Genomic DNA, 17,208 nt, shown 5'->3' with positions numbered 1-17,208 from the left:
CCAGCTCAGAGCCTGGAGCCTGTTTCAGTCTGTGACTCCCTCTCTCTCTGACCCTCCCCTGCTCACGCTGTCTCTCTCTCTCTCTCCTAGAAATAAATAAAAACATTAAAAATAAATAAATAAATAAATTATTGTGAACGGTCAGCTCCTTTTCTAGCTCTTTCTTTTTTTAATGTTTATTTATTTTAGAGAGAAAAGAGTACGAGTGGGGGAGGGGCAGACACACAGAATCTGAAGCAGGTTCCGGGCTCTGTGCTGACAGCTCAGACACAGGGATTGAACCCACGAACCAGGATATCATGACCTGAGTCAAAGTCAGATACTCAACTGACTGAGTCAACCAGGGGCCCCTCCCTTTCTAGTTCTTTTAAGGAAGCAAAAAGCATGTTAAATGTCAAGTTTCTGTGACCTGGGTCCTGGCAGCGCCCGCAAAGCCTTGTGCCTTTCACGTGGTATCACGCTCCACGTTCCCTTCCATTTCCCCATGTCGCCAACATGGGCCTGTTGCTCAGGACTAGTGAAGGCGCCTGGGCCGCTCACCAGTTTCAAAGTCTGTTTCAGCAGTGCCTTCTCACCTTTAAAATGCATTTTAAAAATCTTTGTAGGTGTTCCAAAAGATGCACGTGAACTCTGTGTGGCTGCTTCGCTGATGTGGTTTGAAGCTCCGGGGTCGGGGGGGGGGTGGGGGGTGCCATCCGGGCGGAGCTTTGTGAAAATTTCTTGATTCTTCAGTTACCTTGATAAAAAGCAACTCGAGGTCCCGGTCCTCCCCTTCGTAAATGTTTCCTTTAAGCCTTCGAATGACGCAGGACATTTTCTCACCGGTCGAGACTCGGGGTGGATGCTGCTGGGGTGCCCGAGCGGTCGCATGGCGCCCGTGTGCTGAGGTGACTTGGGCAGTGGTGCTCGCAGGCGTGTCCTCTGATCTCTCTGATGGGCGATCATTTGGTTTTACGGGACTTCAGGACTGGAGATGACTTGCCTAGTGTGGACGCCACCGATCGGTCCTGACCCTCAATTTTTCTAAAGGCCTTTAACAGAGACGTGAGGGGTAGTCTGCACGCTAGACGCAGACGGCCCAGGCTTGCGTTCAGGTTCTGCCCCTCCCCCCACAGCCTTCCTTGTGATTTCTCTTTGTCTCTGCTGCCCCATCTGTGAAAATAATGCCTGCCTTAGAGGGTTGTGGTGTGCGGCTCTTGGAGCAGTAGATGGAAACAGTAAGGACTGGGCAAGTGTGCGCTGCAGTAGTAAACGCTACTGAACGTGTCGATGGTGTTTTTAATTTTTTAATTTAATTTTTTAAGTAACCTCTATAGTGTCTACACCCAACATGGGGCTTGAATTAACGACTCTGAGATCAAGAGTTGCACACTGCACCGACTCGGCCAGCCAGGCGCCCTAATTGTGTTTGCAGCGTTAAATACTATTGTGTATTAATTAAGATTTGCATTCAACTCTACTGAAGTCGCCACTTTGTGTTAGGGACATTAATTTTACTTATCAGAGGGTCACGAGAATAGTTCTCAAGTGCACCGTTTCTAGAGGGGTTTTGGCATAATCAGCATACGCGAGGAGAACGAGGGTCACGCTGGAAGTTTGCTCTTTGGCTGGCTGTGGACTCGTCACGCCGGGGCCAAGGGACTGAGTTTTCCTCAGGCGTCAGAAGGCGTATCCCCCATAGCGCCTGGACGGTGATGTGCGGGGCCATCAGTGACTCACACTCCCTCTGCTTGCAGGGCCATGAAGCCCCCGGGAGGAGAGGCCAGCAATCTTTTTGGAAGTTCCGAAGAAGCTGCTCCTTCAAGCAGGCCCAATAGGATGGCGTCTAATATTTTTGGACCAACCGAAGAGCCTCAGAACCTACCTAAGAGGACCAATCCCCCAGGTAGGGCCTTCGGGAGCCGCTAAGCCTTCGGCCTCTGCCTCTTCTGTTCTGTGCTGCTCTTTCGATAACAGTTTTTATTTCTTTGCATTGACCCTTTCACGTGCTGTCTGGTACAGACTGCCCCTTGCCATCAGAGTTCCAGAATGCAAGGATGGTCTTATCCTGACTTCTGTTTCTGTCTGAAGGTGGCCTGGTCGTCCTTGAATCCCCCATCCTCTGTCACAGATGCTGACTGAGTCCAGGCGCTGCGGATACAAAGGAGATACAAAGGGAGGCTCTCCCAGTCGTTTAAAGGGCCCCTTGTGATTCCAGAAATTATGTGCGAGTTATATACTTCGGACGCTTTTCTTAGGGAGAATATTTAAGTAATAGGTATTTTATGTTTATTTTTGAGATAGAGAGTATGAAAGTAGGGGAGGGGCAGAGAGAGAAGCCCAAGCAGACTCCGCACTGTCAGTGCAGCGCCTGATGCAGGGCTTGAACTCGAGCCGTGAGATCATGACCTGAGCCACCGGGTGCCCCCCGGGAGAATACTTTTAATCGATTGTCAGTGGGATGGAAGCTCTGAAAAGGCCGACTCATCCATATAATTCCTTGCTGCCTGCCCCACCTGGCAGTGGTCACAGCGAGAAAGTCGTAGAAAAATGCTTTTTGGCTGACATACTATGCAGCTGAGTGACCCCAGCGACGGTTACCGTATCCTCCGGGGACGACAGGGTTTGCTCCACCCTTAAAGATGTGAGCGCCAGACACGGGGGTCAGGACTTTGGGCAGATGATAGGCCCAGCGGAAGCAAGGCCAGGCCGGCTCCCGCCCTGCTGCGCCCCTGCTGCACCCCTGCTGCGCGTGTCTCCTGACCGAACCCAAGAGGAACAGCTGGTTCTGTGGCTGGTTGCTTTCTGACGGTGGGGGTGGGGGTTGCAGTTGTGGGTGTGGCCGAACAAGCAGGTGGTTCTTAGAAGCCAGGGACACTCCCGTCTTATGGGCTTCCAGGTGTGGGCCGGAGCGGTCGGCACTGCACTTCCTGTGTGTCAGCGACAGCGGGCGTGGGGCGCCATCTGTTCCTCTCATGCCTGCGACCAGCCACTGGCTCGCAGCGTGTCTCGGCTGCCCCTGGGGTGGCAGTTCCCCGGGACGTAAGGCGGGGCTGCTCTGCAGACCCTCAGGCTCCTGTGATTCCCCAGTGGGCCGCTTGGGCGCCTCTTGGCCAGAGAGCGAGCGAGAGAGAGAGGGTGCGGGCCTCTGTGTAGCTTGTGGTCACAGGATGCGGCGACGGCCGCCGGACCTCACCCCCCGAACCGGCTTCCTGCTTCTCATGTGCCTGTTTTCTGTCCTGCTGGGTGCTCTTTGGAAGCCACCCATGTGGCATCCCCAGGGTTGCGTGCAGACTGGAGCTCCTGCCCCCGTGTCCGGGCGGAGCTTGTGACTTGGCGCGATCGTCCCTGAGGGTCCCCGGCGCCCACTGTTCCCTTCACGCGTGGGCCCTGCTAGCTGCCTGGCCCGCGCCTCCTGCGGCTCGTCCTCCTGTGCGAACAACGGGGCGGAGCATTTCCAGGGACTGTGCTCGGTGCTTTCTGTATATTCGTTGGCTGTCTACACCCCTAGGAGGGCAGGGGGGCATTACGGGGAGGGAAACAGAGGCTCGGGAGGCTCGCTGCCGCACCAGGACCTCCCAGCCGGACGGAGGCAGAGCTAGCCCTCGGATCGCCGTCTGGGGGCTCTGGGGCTCGTGCTCTCACCTCCCCCCCCCCCGCCTGGGAAAGCAGCTGCGCTGAGCGTCTAGAAGTGGAATTGCGGGGTCAGTTTAAACTTGCCCGCGGCGTCTGCCACCCTGTGTGCCACACGGGCCCCCTGCTCTGCCGACACCACGTCTGTCTTCTGCACTTCGATTGTTGAAAAAGCACGCCTTGCATTCAGCTTTCCTCGGTTGTGAGTGAACCGAGTGCCTTTTCCTCCTTCAAAGCTGAGTTCGTCTCCCAGGTGAGATGTTGAGAGACACGCAGGCCGACCCCTCCTAACGAAGCATGGGGACACAGCGTACCGTGTGGGACGGGATGTGCACACAGTGAGAACACACCGACGACGGCACAGAGCTCCTGGTGTCCAGAAAACTCGGGCGTGTTGCGACCTGGGCTGGGGGGAGGGCACGCGGGGTCCTGGGAGCTGGTCGCGCTTTGTATGCTCCAGGGGGCAGTCCCTTGGGTGTTTGCTTTCTCGTTATTTGTGAAAATTACGTCTTAGGAACGTTGCGGGTATATTTTATAACTTAAAAAACCTGGGGGCACCTGGGTGGCTCAGTCGGTTGAGCGTCCAGCTTCAGCTCAGGTCCCAATCTAGCAGTTCATGGGTTCAAGCCTCATGTCAGGGTCTGTGCTGTCAGCACGAGCCTGCTCAGACCCTCTGTCTCCCTCTCTCCACCCCTCTGCCACTTGTGCTCTCTCAAAAAAAAGAAAACCATAAACAAAAGGTTTTTTTCTTAATGATCAGTGTCTTTAGACAAAAATTTCAAATTGACTTTTTCTTTTTGAGAGAGCTAGTGTGCATGCAAGTGGGGGAAGGGCAGTGAGAGACAGGGAGACAGAGAATCCTAAGCGGGCTCCGTGCCCAGCGCAGAGCCCAAAGCGGGGCTCAGTCTCACGACTGTCAGATCGTGACCAGAGCTGAACGCTTAACTGACTGAGCCACTCGGGTGCCACAAATTGAGTTACTTTTATGTTCCATTTTTTTAAAAAGCTGAATGCACATTTTTAAAACAATTTAACGAAGCCTTTGCAGTGTGACCAGAAACAGCACAGGACGGGATGACCTTCGGCAATAGTTTTCTGCACTCTCTGGCGGAGACATTTTTCCTGACCATGACCCGGCAGCACCTGAGGGTCACTGAGGGCTCATCTGCTGGGCCCCGCTCTGCCGCCTCAACGTGCATTAAGTCTCTCCTCTCACCACTGCCCTAGATCGGTCTCCTCATTACGAATCCCCTCCTCCAGGCTCAGTTGGCAAGTGGCTGTGCAGGGGCTCCCCCCGCGGCCCAGCGCTGCGCAGCCTGCGGGGCCCGGGAGGGCGAGGTGGGTGGGCGCCCGCTTCCCGCACGGGCAGCCCTGCGCGCTGCTGACGTGCTCCCCCTGGGAGACTGGCATCCCAGCGTCCGCTCTGGCGGGGGAGCCCGCAGGGGGCCAGCCGTGTGTGGGTCGTTTCTGCGCACTTGCGCTTCTCCGTGGCGGCCGTGCGCGTTACTGGAGCCAAGCAGGGCACTGCTTGCCACGTGGTTTCTTGGAAACAGTGAGCAAAGTTCAGCACCGTGAAAAATGACACGATAAGCGGTCGTGAGTCCTGCCCCCGCCCATCCCGTGTCCTGTGTGCACACCGGCCCTGTGGCGGGGTGGGGGACGTGGAGTAACTGCTCTGTTGATTGAGATACAAGGGAAGATAGGCCGTACAGATGGTGTATTGTGCCTTTTGTCGCTGAGCAGTGCGTCCATCAGGCGATGTCCCGTTACCAGTACGCAGACAATACAGTGAACACTCGCGGAGCCTTGTGTCCCTGGCATCGTTCTAAGCATGTGATGTCTGAGCTACAGTGAGGCATTGACTCTGCTCACAGCGCTGGGAGCAAGGTCCTTTCGTTCTGCTGTTGCGGATTGGCGGGCACGGAGGGGCCAAGTAATTTGTATGTGGTCATCTAGCTACTTAGCGGAATTCATCTGCTTTCCTCTTGTGAGATTGTAAGTCCCTGGTGCACGAGGGCTGTGGCGGTGACGCCCACCTTCCCCCCCCCCCTCCATCCGAGCAGCTCCCTGCAGAGAGGAGCTGGCATCTGCTGAGTGAGGATCCGGCCAGCTGGCTCCGTGCGGCAGCGTTCCTGCTTCACGCAGGCTCTTGGGCGTTGACTTTGGTGTCTGGCCAGAGGCGTCAGCTTATGAGAAGTTAGGCATTAGATGCATGTCTTCATCATGGCTCATCGGGTCTCGTACCTGCGCCGCAGGATGTCACGTGTCTGTGATTTGCTGATAATCTCCAGTTGTCACTGGGTGCGCCAGCCACAATGAGGTCAGAAGAATGACTGATCCGTGTTATTTTCCAGATTACAGGTTTGCCTTGAATGACTTGTTGTTAAATTCCTTTCTGTCTGGCCTAAAAATGTAACAGCTATTTGCTCTTATTTGTTTATTTAATATATTTTTTTAATGTTTTATTTATTTCTGAGAGAGAGAGACCGCGTGAATAGGGGAGGGTCAGAGAGAGAGGGAGACACAGAATCTGAAACAGGCTCCAGGCTCTGAGCTGTCAGCACAGAGCCCGATGCAGGCCTCAGACTCATGAACTGTAAGATCATGACCTGAGCTGAAGTCAGACGCTTACTGACTGAGCCACTCAGGCGCCCCTACAGCTATTTGCTTTTAACACAAAGAACTTTTCATGGGTTTAATGAAGAAGATTGTTCAACAGGTAACAAGTTAAAGTTAAGGAAGTCCTAGAAATGGTGTTTTATGCCATCTTACTATCTTGCCTCTAGAGGCCAGCCCAGTTCAGCTTCCGGAAACGAAGGTCCCAGCGGGCCCCCAGTAAAGGGATTGGGTTTGACCTTGGTCTTTGGGGATCCTCATGACCCCGATCACTGCCCCCACTGCCTGAATGAGGGACTGGCATTGGGGTGCCCCTGGGAGGAGAGGTCTCAGGGAATGAACGCAGAGGGTGGGACCACATGGATGTCGTGGGTGTGCTCGCTGCTGTGTGATTGTTTCTACAGGGGGCAAAGGAAGCGGCATCTTTGACGAATCCACGCCCGTGCAGACACGACCGCGTCTGAACCCACCTGGCGGAAAGACCAGTGATATTTTTGGGTCCCCGGTTGCTGCTACATCCCCTTCGGCACATCCAAACAAACCCAAGGTACCAGTTAACGTTCGGGTGGCACGCATGGGCGTCAGGAAAGCAAACCGGCCCTGAGACAGGTGTGGCGCGTGACAGGGAAGAGGCACGGTGCGCGACGTCGGTTTTCCTGACTGTGGCCACGTGTCTCGGGATTTCCCTTCTCGCTGGAGTCACAGGAGACGCGCAGCCTCGTGATGACTGTGGCCTGGGGAAGCTGGTCTGTGCGCCCATGGGCAGCCGCACTCCCCTGCAGTCGCTTCTGCTCACCAGGAGCACGGCAGCCGCGTTGGATCACACTTCAGCCCATATTGAGAATTCAGGGACTCTTTGCTTCTCGGCCTTGTTGCTAAGATCAAGTCAGAATTCAGGGGCTCCTCCTCATACTTGTAAAAGTCTAATTTGTTGCTTGGTAAATGCCAGAGGCCGGAACGCAGCATCTGCCGGCGCTCCATGTGAGCCGCGCCTCAGGGTGGCTGCTGTGGTGGGAGGTTCCGTGTATAGGAGTCCTCATCAAGAATGAAGAAGGAATCACAGAATCCAGATATCAGCATTGTGCCCGCTTGTGATGGAATTGTGGATCTGGACGATGCGCACCAGTGGCCAGCATCGCAAAATGAGACCACCGGAAATGACGGGCCTTTCCCCCTTTTCTTTTTTTTTTTTTTTAAATGTTGTATTTCTTTCTGAGAGAGAGAGAGACAGTGTGAGCAGGGGAGGGTCAGAGAGAGAGGGAGACACAGAATCTGAAACAGGCTCCAGGCTCTGAGCTGTCAGCACAGAGCCCAACACAGGGCTCGAACCCATGAACCGCGAGATCATGACCTGAGCCGAAGTCAGACGCTTAACCGACTGAGCCACCAGGTGCCCCTGGGCCTTTCCTTTTGGTAGAATACCACAGACCACCTTTGAATTCTTGTCAAAAAATCGAGCCTGAATGAGACCAAACCTCATGGTAATTGACACCACAGTGCTTCAGTGAGAGAAGTGCCAGCTAGAAGGCTGCGCAGCCATCGCTAGAGGCCGGTCAGCGATCCTGATGATGGAAGACATTGAAGGTGACAGTCCTGGGGCACCCGGGGGGCTCAGTCAGTTCAACATCCGACTCTTCATTTTGGTTCACGTCATGATCTCATGGTTGTGGAGTTCAAGCCCCACGTCGGGCTCCTTGCTGACCGTGCGCATCCCGCTTGGGATTCTCTCTCACTCCCCTCTCTCGGTGCCCTCCCCTCCAAATAAATAAACATTAGGAAATAAAAGAGTACAGTCCCTATCAAAGTCCCAACCATATTGTTTGGTTTGGTTTTACTTTTTTTTTTTTTTTTAATTATTTATTTTTGAGAGAGGGAGAGAGGGAGACACAGAATGTGAAACAGGCTCCAGGCTCTGAGCTGTCAGCACAGCCTGACGTGGGGTTCGAACCCACGAACTGTGAGATCATGACCTGAGCTGAAGTCGGACGCTTAACCGACTAAGCCACCCAGGCGCCCCACTTTTTTTTTTTTTAAACAAAAGGGAGAGACTCACCCTAAAATTTATAGGAATCTCAAGGGACGCCAAATAGCTGGACAGCTTGACAAAGAACAAACCCGCAGGACTCTCACTCCCCAGGCTCCGAACTCGGTACGCACTTCCATTCGTCCAAACAGTGCTGTGCTGGCATAGGGATATAGGGACCATGGCACAGCACGCAGAGCGGAGCAACCGCGCCTCCCGTCTGGGGTGGGTTGGCACTCGCACACAGGCGCCTGGGTCCTATTGACCGGGGGAAGGCAGTCTCTTCTGCCAGGACAACTGGACGTGCACGTGCCAGAGAGGAGGTGGACTGCCAGCTCACACTGCAGATAGAAATGGACTAAAATCGGGGCGCCTGGGTGGCTTAGTCGGTTAAGCGTCCGACTTTCGCTTAGGTCATGATCTCGCGGTTCGTGGGTTCGAGCCCCGCGTCGGGCTCTGTGCTGACTGCCAGCTCGGAGCCTGGAGCNGCTGCCCTCCCCTGATCCCAGGGCCTTGTGGGGCAGGCGCTGCCTTCCTCTAACCCTATAGCTTGGGAGCCAGGCAGTGTCCTCCCTGTCTTGCTGATGGAGAACCAGGCTTCCTGTAAGTAATAGAAGCAAACATCTGATTGTTAGGTTTCTAACTGGGCTTCAGCATTCAGGAACACATGGCAGCAAGCTTTCTTTCTAATTTGTAAGCACTTTGTGGGTGTTTGGAAGTCACATAAGTTACAGCCACCAGAGCTAGGGAGAAGGTCTGTCTCGGCACTGGAGCAGCCAACCTGCGTGGGGTTGTGGATGTCCGCGAGTTTTCCTTACCACGAGCCTCTTCTGTGCTCCAGCCTTGACCTAAAAGTAGAAGGGAATATGTGCCTGCGACAGCTGTTGAGATGAGTACAATGTAAATGCTCCGTAAAGGAACTGCTTTGATTTGCTGAAACCCTGTGTATCCAGGGGGAGTTAAGTGATCAGGTCTACACCCAAGCAGGTAATTGGTCATCAGTCCAGTCACACACTCTGTACTGGTGGGGCCGGAGGTGCATCCCGCAGCGCCCAGCGTGCATCCAGGCCCCGGTGCTCAGGAACCATGGGGGAGCCCCTTCTAGCACTTTATCACGTGTGTCCTCTGAGTCTGTCCCCTGTTGCGCACGTGGCCTGGCATCGGATGCCCAGTGGACACCTGAGGCTGATGTCCTCTTGACATTCCAGCCACAGAGCTGCTGCTCTAAGTCATGCTCCTCGCTTCCTGGGGGGTACTTGCTCTGGAAAGGGTATTATGAAAAGGAGAAAAATGTTTTCTTTGAGGCTGTTGAAGAAGGAAACGCAGTCTTCTTGGCTGCATGATTCAAGGTGCTTGGAAGCTGCTGCTGGATCAGTCAGAAGCTTTGGGTTTTGGCAGCTGCGTTAAGGGAATTGGTGAGTCGGACGGGCCTTGAAAGGCTCACATTTTATTTGGCTGTGGAGGGAGGGAGTCGAGTGGTGGCTGCAAGACCACCCGGCCAGGATTTCCTCTCTGAAGACCCTGGTCTTCTGTTTGCTTGCTGAGGGCTTATCTTGTGTTAAAGGGATTTGGGGCGGCACCAGCATCGCGCTTCGGCCAGCATTAGTCGGAGGCCGTGCGTTGAAGCTGTCTACTGTGCGTTTGTACAGCCTGCTTCTCCAGGTCTGACCGGTCCCCAGGAGCTTTTCTGAAACCCAGATGCGCCCTCAGCGGGAGGGGCAGGGACGTAGGTGCCTGCCTCTGCGGATACCATCATCCCCTGGAGCTTTATCTGTGGCTTTTCTTTGTCACGGGCCCTGTAGCTCCTCTTGTGTACTTTGTTGGAATATATCGAGGGGTCCGACGGCAGAAAAAAGTCGTCGGATCGTGCCCGCGCTTTATGAGTTCTGAGCTCACCAGCATTCCCATCTGCCTCCCTGCAACGAATGTGCTTCCGATCACCGGATAGTGAGCCTGCCGCAGGCCGCACGGAGCCTTTGCTGTGCGTTCTGTTTTCATCAGCATAACCTCGTTCACTCTCAGTCCCCTCACCGGAGACCGTGTTGGGCAGCCTGCAGGGCTGCTTCAAGGCGGGGAAGCCCTGGTGCCACCCATGCCTTTGTGATGGGGACGTCACCGTCCCAGGCAGCTTGGCCGGTGTGCGCAGCCATCTCTCGGCTTCCTTTTCCCCGTTTGTTTTCCAAATAAAATAAAATTCAGGAAAGTATACAACGTAACATAATAAGCAACGTATTTCCACCGCCTGGAATTAGTATTTGGTCATTTCCAATAACTCTGGCTTACCTCCTTTGCCCCCAGGGGTACCCTTCCCACACGGAGGCCACAGACTCAATTTGAGCCTTGCTTCCTCCACAGAGGTCTTAAGTTTCAGTAAGACCCAGCGCGCCGTGGCCTCACTGGTCAGAGCCTGGAGCCCCTGCGCATGGCGCTGGCTTTCCCCGCAAACACAGCTGCTCCCGCCGCAGGACTTGCTCTGGCCCATCTCTCTGTGCCCTGGGTGTGGTGCAGGCTTCCAGGGACAGGCATGCAGACCACACGGACGAGCGGAGCAGGGGTGCGGGGCAGAGGAGAGGGTCCTCAAGAGCCCTGGCTCAGGAATAGTCTGCTTCAGATTAGAGCAGGACCTGGGGAGTTGAAAGAAGAGCCATGCTTCAAAACAGTCTATACAATAGGAATTGAAACTCAGCAGGAGGCTCGATGATAAATCCAGTTCAGGTCTGAAGACTGCAGGCCCCCAGCCCCTTTGCCAGCGAGATGGCTGTGTCTGGCCTGCTGTCGCCAGCCAGGGGTGTAGACACGGGGCTGTGCCACGGCTAAGTGGCTGCACAAGTCAGATGGCCTTACTGTGGTCAGTAAGTAGGTGACTTGAGATCTTCTGAAGACTTTTTTTTTATTTTTATGTTTTTTATTTTTTTATTTTTTTTTAAATGTTTTATTTATTTCTAGGAGAGAGAGAGAGACAGCGTGAGCAGGGGAGGGTCAGAGAGAGAGGGAGTCACAGACTGAAACAGGCTCCAGGCTCTGAGCTGGCAGTCAGCACAGAGCCCGATGGGGGTCTCGAACCCACGAACCACGAGATCATGACCTAAGCGAAAGTCGGCCGCTTAACCGACTAAGCCACCCAGGCGCCCCGAGATTACTTAAAAATATTTTAAAAAATTTTTTAAACATAAACGCATCAAAAGACGCTATTAGGAGAATGAAAAGACAGCCCACAGAGTGGGAGAGAATGTTTGCAAATCCTATTACCAGTTAACAGTTTACTCTCGGGAATATATACAGAACTTCCAAAGCTCAGCAGCAAAAAGACTATCTGATGCAAAAATGGCCAAGGACTTGACATTTCCCCTAAAGAAGACACACAAATAAGCACATGAAAAGATGCTCAGCAGGGACGTCGGGTGGCTCACTCGGTTAGATGTGCAGCTCGATTTCAGCTCAGGTCATGATCTCACGGTTTGTGATATCAGGGCCCACGTTAGAATGTACACAAGCGCAGGGTCTGCTTGGTATTCTCTCTCCCTCCCTCTGCCCCTTGCCTGCTTGCACTCGCACGCGTGTTCTCTCTCAAAAGAAATTGGAAGAAAAAAAAAGATACTCAACATTCTTAGTTGTTAGGGGCAAATGCACATCGGAATCACAATGAAATACCAGTTCACGTCCATTCAAGGGATGTTGTCACCAAAACTGGAACATAACGAATGTTGGTGAGGATATGGAGCCCCATCCACTGCTGTTGGGTGTGTAAAGTGGTGCACACCTACACGACGGCAGTTGGACATTTTCTGAAGTGGTTAGCCTGGAATTTACCATGTGACCCAGTAATTTCATTCTTAGGAATATATATACCCCCAAATTCTGAGAACAGGAACTCAAACAGGTAACTTATACAGCTGTTCTAATAGCAGCATCATTCCCGGCAGCCTCAAGTGGAAGCCACCAGCGTCCAGCAGTGGATGGGTGGATACTCAGTGTGTGCTGCACACATGTCACCGGATGCCACTTGGCCATGGAAACGAGTAAAGATACACGTGGCGGCGGGTTGAGCTGTGAAAGGCTACGCTGACGTTGTAATACATGATTCGGTGTTAGGCGTCTAAGGAGTCATTTAAGTTTTGCAGTTGTGAAAGTGTTATTGTGGTTATGGGGCTTTTTTAATGCTGTTTTTAAGAGCCACTGAGTGGGAATGTTTGTGGGTAACTGAAATATCTGGGATTTGCTTTAAAATAACCCCACGAGGGATGGAGGGATGGCAGCCAGAAGCGTGAGCTGAGCTCCGGACGGCAGTGAGCTGTCGTCACTGTCCCTGCAGTGGGTTACGTGGGGGTTAATGTCACCGTCCGTGGTTAAAATTCCCTACAAGAAGAGCATTTTTTTAAGTTAAAAGAGACCGTCTGTGCCCTGATCATCCTCCTGCATGCGAAGGTGGGTAAAGTGTTTCCGAATCACGTACTGACCCGGGTTTTGCCTTGTTGCAGGACCACGTGTTCTTGTGTGAAGGAGAAGACCCAAAATCGGCCCCTAAAGGTGAGCTGCTGTTTCCTGTCCCTTCCCCCGAGCGCTCTCACTCTGGGGGAGCTGCTGGTGGGTCCCCAGGGGACGAGAGGGAACGCCCAGTTGCCCCTTCAGCCCACTGACAGAAACAGGCAAGGTCACGTTTGTTGCTAGGAGGATATGTAGTATTTGAAGGAAGCCAGGGAAGGGAGCTCAGTTATTTCAGGGGGAAACGTCCCAACTGGCCACCAAGGGCCTTTCTTCACTTCTTGTCATTGGTGGTCAGCCTAGGTCTAAGACCGGGAGTCCCCCGTCCCCTTCTAGAAGCTGATCTCCTATAGTGAAGGGCGGAGACCTGAAGCCTCTAACGAACGTGTGATCAAGGGTAGCGCAGGCAGCACCAAAGCAGAAGAGAAGGGCACAGGGGGCGTGAGAAGGGGACCGTGATGCCTGCGGGGTGGCGGGGAGAGCTGCCCACCGGCAGGCAGAGTGCCAGACTCTGAGCCATGCCTCGCCCTCCCCGCTGACTGTGCGGTGGGTCACTGCCCCTCCCCCATCCGGGAAGGCTGAGCCACAGTGTCTGTAAGCCTTGTTCCCCTGCTGGATCCCCCTCTTCCTCCTCATGCTCAAGTTGAGAAAGTTTGTTATTTGTTCTTGAGGTGCAAGAAAGGGGAATGGGGTCCAAAGAGCCACGTGCAGAGATCATTACCTTATTTAGGAATGGATCAAAGAGTTGATGGTGTGAAGCCCTGGTTCTGAAGGCCTCTGCTAATGAGTAGGTCTCCTCAGGACAAGCCCAAAGCCTGGCCGTGTGCTCGTTACGGGGCGCACTTCTTGCCGGCCGGTCTGGGCCAGGCTTTCTGTATGTGGAGCTTGCCTGTCTGGTTACTGGGCCGCCTCTAACGCATGCTGACTTTCTCCCCCAGCCGCAGCGAGCGCCTCGCCGGGAGAAGAGCCAGGGCGGAAGGGCGGCCCTGGAGACGCGGGCCGCTCTCAGCAGCCGGTGCCCGAACCCACGGCTGACAGCCACGAGCCCAGGTTGGGCCCGCGCCCTCGTTCTCACAACAAAGTCTTGAACCCACCTGGAGGCAAGTCCAGTATCTCCTTCTACTAGGAGCTGCTGCTTCCCCTGTAGCCAGACAAAACACCGGAGAGATAGGATTTCAAACACTATAGTTTCTTTTAGCCCAAAGGAGCCGGGTGGGGAGAGGGTCTGTCGTGTATCTGAAGCCACAGCTCGGGCACTGCACCGTGGCCCACATCCCAGAGCCGTGGAGGACCTCACCTTCCAGACTGCCAGGACACCTGTGTTGGTGGGTAGAAAAGGGGACTCACTTTTAACTGCAGATGTGACCAGACTCTGCGAGGGGTGCGGGGGCCACGGTGAGGCCTGGTGGCGTGGGGTCACCCACGGCCTCACTGCATGGTGCTCTGCTCTGCGTGGGGTCTGGGAATCACTAACACAGTAGCAGAGTTTAAATCTAAAGTCTTGGCAAGAAAATAAAAAACAACATGGGTGTCCCTGTGGGATAGAGGAGCAAGACATAAGCCAAAACGCTACTGGCAGGGACAGGGGAGGGGGCTCTCTGTCCGGCTGGCCCCAGATCCTCACCCTGTTGACTTCAGGACAGTTCCCATCCCCTGGTGGCCGCTTGGCTGTCGGCCCCAGCGTGTGGCCCTGCACATTTCCCAATAGCCGGTTGCTTGTGCTCAGCAGCTGTCATCAGAAACCAAAAAGTCGTTCTCAGTCTCCCGCTTTATGGCAGGATTTTGAGGTGCTCCATTTCTGCCATCCAGACGCTTGGCCAGATCTTTCCTGCGCAGGCTGGTTTCACTGTGAATCGTCCCCTCTTTTCCTTAGCGGCCTCCATTCCAGGTCCACGCCCATCACCAGCCATGCGGACAGACCCCTTCCCAAGTCCGTTCTTCCTGTTGGCAAGGCCCCCTGACTTCTGCAGCTTTAGGCCTGTCCACGTGTACCCAGACAGCGGGGCTACTGACATCCCTCATGCATCTTTATTCCTGTTGGCGGTGGGAGGAAGCAATGGTCCTGAACCGTGGGGTTCTTAGGTTTGAATCTTCAATAGTATCTAGAGAACTATTAGAAAATCCCAGCTTTATGTAAGTGACTGTTGACTCTGATCTCTTTGTGACACCTTTCTAGGAAAAAGTCAGTTGCTCAGGTATAGCAAAGAGGAAGCAACGTTTGCTTTGCTGCTCTTTTTAAAGCTTTGCAGAACCTCTGACCACATTCAGTTTCCAGAAGAGACCTGGAGACCTTGGGCCAGAAGATGAAGTAGTTTGATAGTGAAGTCTCAGCTGGCCAATTCTGTGCTACTTTCCAGCTGAGATACTGGGCTGGCCAGAGTCCTGTCGCTCAGTCTGTCGGGCGCAAGTTTCTCCCGCTCGTCCTTCAGGGCTACATTCTTGGTTCTTACGCTCACGTTGGACCAACAGCTCACAGGGGACAGGGTTCGGGTTGGGGTAGCTATCGGTACGAGTGCCTACAAAGCCAATGCCGTGTGCTAAAAATACCTGCGTCGTCATCACAGTGCAGAAAAGCAACAACACTGGGTTCAGTCGCACCCACCGTGGCCTAGACACCGAAGTGCCTGCAGGAGCCGCAGGCCGAGCTCCGCCTTACACGTGGCGCACGTGGCTTTGTTCACCAAAGACCGCTTCCCCCTTTCAGCTGCCCTGTTCACTCTGGAGCCAAGAAACGCATTCCATGCAACTCTCAACTACTTCCTGTCTCCGCCCTTCAAGTGGCCATTTACAGGAAAGTTGTTTGGGATGCAGAGCATTTTCCCCCCATTAAAAAAATTGTCGTAAGTGGTGGTTAGGGTTTAAGTCCAAACACATTACCTTGCTTAACTTAATGCAGTGTTCTCGTGTTGCAAATGAACCGCCACTTATGATTGTGTCTTGTGCTTTTTAATATTCAAGAAAACGATTCGTGAATTATGGGTTGCCAGGAACCCGGATATTGTAGTGCTGGCCCCTGTGGCTTCACCCCTGCCTCTCTGCCCACCCAGCGGGCGGAAGCGATGAGGAGCTCTCTGCTTCTGTCCCCAGCAGGCGTCTCAGGTGCGGATGGGGAGGAGAGGTGGGAATGGAGGCACAGCAGAACTGAAGCAAGAGCCTCTGCGAAGTGGGGACAGACGCCCTGCCTTACTTCCCTCCCTGGGGCCGCAGAAACCGGATTAGAGTGCCTGGTGTCTGGTCGCTGGGGGAGCAGGAGAGGCCTTTCTGCTCCTGGGAGCCAACAGGGTGGCCATTCATGTTTGGAAAATGCTCTGTACACTGAAGACTGCCTGTATTTGGAAGATGCATTAACTCAGCATCCTGTGTTCAACCTCTAAGCTGCATTGAGAAGTTATTAGTCTGTATTTTTATTAAGCCTTAAAACTTTTTTTATGTGCATTTGGTGCCAACTTTTTTCTAGAGCTGTATCAAAAACAAGAAGTCTGTACTCACATCACAACATAGTTTTGATGGGGGCATCTTGTTACAAAGCAGGATTGGGTATACGCGTTGAATTAAACTTCACAATCATGTACTCGAAGTCTTTGTCGCTCCTTTGTGTGCATGTTGACATGTGCTCCTCTGCATCCGTTCCCCAAAGCGCCTGGACCCTGCTCCTTCCCTTATAGGTGTTCGTTGCTGAAAGGCTTTGTCTCCCCCTCCCCCCCATTTATTTAGCCAGAGGGATGCCCACATTAATCTTCTCAAAGGTTATGGATTTACACTTTTGAAATTTGGAAGCCAAAGACCTACCTTTGAGTATAATGAACAGGAATATGCCACTGCTCCTCTTAGGTTTCTGTAAGTTAAAGGTAATGATTCTTTTTTCTCCTAACCATTGGTTTTCCTAAAGAAATGATGGCATTGAACTTGCCTCTTGAGTGAGCTTTATAACTTGAGTAACAAGCTTGGTAATGAGAAGATGAGGTGCTGAGCTTTTAGTTTCCCGGTAGATTAAAGTCCTATTAAGAAAGCAGATTCATTCTTTCTCTTTTATATGTTAGCTATTTTCTTTCTTTTTTTCTTTTTTAATTTTTTATGTATTTCTGAGAGACAGCGTGAGCAGGGGAGGGTCAGAGAAAGAGGGAGACACAGAATCTGAAGCAGGCCCCAGGCTCTGAGCTGTCAGCACAGAGCCCAACGCGGGGCTCGAACCCACGAACTGTGAGATCAGATCAGACCTGAGCCGAAGTCGGATGCTTAACCGACTGAGCCACCCAGGCGCCCCATGTTAGCCACTTTCATACGTCCTGAAAGCAAACTATCTACGTGCATCCCATTGATCTAGGGAGATGCAAGCACTCAGACCACCTGCTTGGAGGCGCCCCCCCCCCCCCAGCCCTGCCCCCCAGAAGGCAGCACACCTTTCTCCTTGCTACACCAGAGCCACCACCGGGGCAGCACAGCAGAAAGCACCCCGATGTACGCCACGTGACACT

General features: G+C 53.4%; 1 protein-coding gene across 1 annotated transcript in view; it reads left to right on the top strand.

Annotated features, from left to right (window-relative positions):
* Positions 1-16,310, top strand: part of JPT2 (Jupiter microtubule associated homolog 2) — a 20,789-nt gene extending 4,479 nt beyond the window's left edge. The window contains exons 2-5 of the mRNA XM_039246704.1: positions 1,737-1,885; positions 6,633-6,775; positions 12,730-12,778; positions 13,672-16,310. Of these exons, the coding sequence (XP_039102635.1) occupies positions 1,737-1,885; positions 6,633-6,775; positions 12,730-12,778; positions 13,672-13,859 (529 nt within the window). The 3' untranslated portion in view covers positions 13,860-16,310. The remainder of the gene's footprint in view (positions 1-1,736; positions 1,886-6,632; positions 6,776-12,729; positions 12,779-13,671) is intronic.
* The last annotated feature ends 898 nt before the right edge of the window (positions 16,311-17,208 follow it).

Source organism: Hyaena hyaena, unplaced genomic scaffold, assembly GCF_003009895.1.
Source record: "Hyaena hyaena isolate Hyena2069 unplaced genomic scaffold, ASM300989v1 scaffold_285, whole genome shotgun sequence".
In the NCBI taxonomy this organism is placed as follows: domain Eukaryota; kingdom Metazoa; phylum Chordata; class Mammalia; order Carnivora; family Hyaenidae; genus Hyaena; species Hyaena hyaena.
Note: the sequence above shows the minus strand (reverse complement) of the source record. Positions and strands in the feature narration are given on the sequence as shown.